Raw genomic sequence first — 3,876 nt, 5'->3', positions numbered from 1 at the left:
AACCAGACGTTTCACAGACGAGAGGAACAAGCAGCTGAAACTTATACGGAGTTATGAATATATATTCAGATGCTTTAAATCTCATCTTTGTGTTTTATGACTTTTCTCGACATACAATGACTTATTATGAAACAGAACTGGTTAGAATTAATTACAAACATGACAATAATTTAACATTTTACACAATTGTTCAACTTAATGACAGAATATGAGCAACACACACAAACATCGTTGGTTATTTACTTTAATCATCATCAATAATCCAACAATCTCTGATCTGAAGCAGGTTTAACACTGATCTACATTCTCTTATCGTACAAATCTCATATATGGCCGATGATTACATCATATACAGAATAATACAACTGGTTTATGTATTACACCAGGAATGAGTAATGGAAACCTTTAATCACTAATATCACGTAAAACACAATAATTACCCGTGTATGATTAAAAACCATGATCATTATATCCTCAGTTAAATCCAAACAACTAGTTTTACGAGCAGAAATCTGGAAATCATGTCACAAATTCATCAAATATTCAAACAAAGTAAATATTGTTATTTCTAAAATGCAGGAAAAGCTTTGACTCGTTATTAGAATCTTTTTATGTCTAAAGTACACAAACAACTTCATAAAAAGGGTTTTTAGAATAAACAATTCAATGTTTAGTTATCGTAAGTCTGAAAAAAGAAGTTTATTAATTCTTGCAATTGTTTGATTTCATAAATGAGATAAATAGAAAAATGTCAATACTACATATTAGCATAAAAATAGCTGACGTACAGTTTATAATCATCTATATAAAAAGAGCATTACATCATTATTTACATACAGCAATATGTGTAACCTTTTAAATAAACAGCTTATAAGGAGCAGTGAGTGATAATAAGTTATAATACGTATATAATAAGTATAACTGCAGTTTAAGTCAGATTTAAACACGACCTGAGATCAGCTCGTGTTCCTCTTGAACACTGAAGGAAATCAACAGACACATTAACGTACATCATTTAGAAAACGATGTTGAGACACTTTTGATTTTTAAAAGTCGCCATCCGGTCACAAATTGAACTAAATATGAATTCACTTTAAAATGTAGCTAATAAAAGACTTTTCTTTGATATTAATGTTTGTTTACTTTCTGAACTGTAGTCGACATTTAACTTCCATAAACCTGATGTTAAAGCAGCGACACGGTGAACATGACTCATCGTTAATGTTCTCATGAGCTCAGAGAGTTGAGATGACGTCATCGTCTGTTCAGCGGCCGGTGTAGATGAAGTCTGAGGAGAGAAGAAGAAGTTATGAGTTTATTAGAAATGGTTTGAACACAACAGCAGGAACTGATCTCCGGTAGATCCTCGTTAATATTAATGTCATGTGCTGTGGGAGTGTTAGTCTCACCGCGGCAGTACTCTGGGTTGAAGTTCTCGTAGATGGGGTAGAGAGGGTTCTCCTGTTCACTGCGATGCTTTCTGGCTCTGAGGACGTCACGGACGCACTGATGCAGGAACGAGTACTGGCACTGAAGCACATGAGGAGGGTTCAACATGCTGTACACGAGTGAACAAGGACTCCAGATACTCATTCACCGTCTTCTGACTGCAGCACCACCCTGTATATTTACTCGTTTTACAACCTTTTTAAATTACAGTTACTCATACAATTATTGTATATATGTGGTATCTGATCTGTTATGAGCCTGAAATCTAAGAGTTTCTTCGCCACCATGGCAGGGCTCTGAAAAGGTGTCCTGGTTTGGTCCAAGTAAGTCCAAGTCTAAGTAGTTAGAAGGTCAAGGTTTCAGAAACAACTTCAGCAGTGTGTGTGTGTGTGTGTGGGGGGGGGGGGGGGTACCTCAGTTTGGACCATGTGTTGGCGGTGCAGCCGGAGGTCGAACACACATCCATACAGGTCGATGGTTCCTTTAGAGTCCAACTGCTGCAGAACCCGATCCAAGGCCATGAACGTCCCCGTACGGCCAACACCAGCACTAACACACACACACACACACACACACAAACACACAAACACACACACACACACACACACACACACACACACACACACACACAAATCAATCAATGGAGAATTGTTGTTAACTCTCAGCCCGTCATTTCCTCAATGAGACGCACAACAACACACACTCACACACACACTAACACTCACACACACACACACACACACACACACCTGCAGTGGACGACGGTGGCTCCGGTGCTGGGTGATCGGTCCACGTAGTCCCGGACCGTCCTGGCGAACTGGATCAGGGACTGGGTGCTCTCTGGGACTCCGTGGTCCGGCCACACCGTGTAGTGGAAGTGACGCAGCACTCGAGGGTAACTGCAGCCGCTCTCCTGTCAGCAGCCAGTGATCACATGTTAGTAAATGATATGGTTCTACAGCACGGTGAGGTATGAGAGACGGAGACCGGGTACCGAGGTGATCTTGAACTCTCGGATGGTCCACTCCGGCAGGACGGACTCAGACAGCATCTGGATGACCAGCTCACCGTAGTACAGAGGCTCTCTGTCTGCAGGCCAGTACTGATCACACTTCACCTGTCACAGAAACATGAGTTATTACTCAATACAATATCAATATAAGTCATACTTCTACTTATGAAGAAAGGAACTGAAACCTTTGTGTTTTAGACAAAACAAGACATCTGAGAACTTTTTATTGGTAAAAAACCTCAAAGACAAAATAATGAATGAATCAATAAACAGAGAAAAACAAAACTAATCAACAGATATTAGATAATAAATATCATATCAGCCCTCGTACATATCGTATTACACTTCTCAGGAGTTGTTTATGATGTTGAGGGATGAAAGTATTAAACTAAATAATAAACTCTTCTCATTATTTACTACTTAGTGAGCTTCATGAGAAGATTTACTGATATTTTAACTTGAAGTGACATCAAAGCTAAACAGTCAAAATAAAACACATTTTATGTCAACGTGTCCATCAGACTGACATAAAGGGTTCATCCTCAGAGGACCACGAACACATCCATCAAACATCAAAGACGGACACAATGAAGGCAATGACAGCGTCGCTCCCTCACCCGTCCTTTCTCCACACACTGCGTCACCATCACCACGTTGTAGACGCCGTGCTCCCAAACCATCCGCCAGAAGTCATCCTTGGTGCCGGGCAGCGGCCCCTGAGAGGCCATGTACTCCCGCCGGTAGTTGTTACCCTGCACACACACCCCCACACACACAGGTGTCAGTGTGTGTGTGTGTGTGTGCGTGTGCGTGTGTGTGTGTGCGTGTGTGCGTGTGTGTGCTCACAGGTACGTAGCAGGCGTTGATGTAGTCGGAGCAGGGGTCGTCCTCCAGGTACGTGAGCTTCACTCTCGTAGAATCATCTACAGAAACACATTTAAAGTCTTTGTTTATACTGTTTATTAATGTTTAATGTAAGTTAACGGTTTTTAATGTGATAGTTTAGATCAAAGCTTTAAATGTTTTACTATTTGTCTCTTAACTCGAGCTAAAAGAGGCTAAAAAGCTCCGTAGAAATCTGTGATTCTGTTGTTTCGGGTGACTTAATTAAACTTAAAGATTAAATAAGATTAAAGTAATATATATTAAAAAAAATAGCTTCAATTCAACATTATTTTATGGGTATTTGTAGATTTAATGAAGTATAATAATGTGTTTATAGCTCGTGTTAGGAAGTTAAACATCATACTGCTGCTAACGTTACTAGCTCTCCTCCTGTTGGTTAGCCGTTAGCGGTGCTGCTAACATTACTAGCTCTCCTCGTGTTGGTTAGCCGTTAGCGGTGCTGCTAACGTTACTAGCTCTCCCCCTGTTGGTTAGCCGTTAGCGGTGCTGCTAACGTTACTAGCTCTCCT

The 3,876-nt window shown here is 40.4% G+C and overlaps 1 protein-coding gene across 1 annotated transcript; it reads right to left on the bottom strand.

Moving 5' to 3' along the window:
• Positions 1-225: 225 nt before the first annotated feature.
• Positions 226-3,410, bottom strand: LOC116378830 (receptor-type tyrosine-protein phosphatase beta-like; the record flags this gene model as incomplete). The annotated part of the gene is made up of 7 exons (XM_031840744.1): positions 226-1,288; positions 1,410-1,530; positions 1,863-1,998; positions 2,199-2,362; positions 2,444-2,566; positions 3,079-3,213; positions 3,308-3,410. Coding segments are annotated over 7 exons (805 nt in total), but the record flags the coding sequence as incomplete, so codon positions are not given.
• Positions 3,411-3,876: the final 466 nt, after the last annotated feature.

This window comes from Anarrhichthys ocellatus, unplaced genomic scaffold (genome assembly GCF_004355925.1).
Source record: "Anarrhichthys ocellatus isolate YVR2014 unplaced genomic scaffold, GSC_Weel_1.0 scaffold3241, whole genome shotgun sequence".
Taxonomy (NCBI): Eukaryota; Metazoa; Chordata; class Actinopteri; order Perciformes; family Anarhichadidae; genus Anarrhichthys; species Anarrhichthys ocellatus.
Note: the sequence above shows the minus strand (reverse complement) of the source record. Positions and strands in the feature narration are given on the sequence as shown.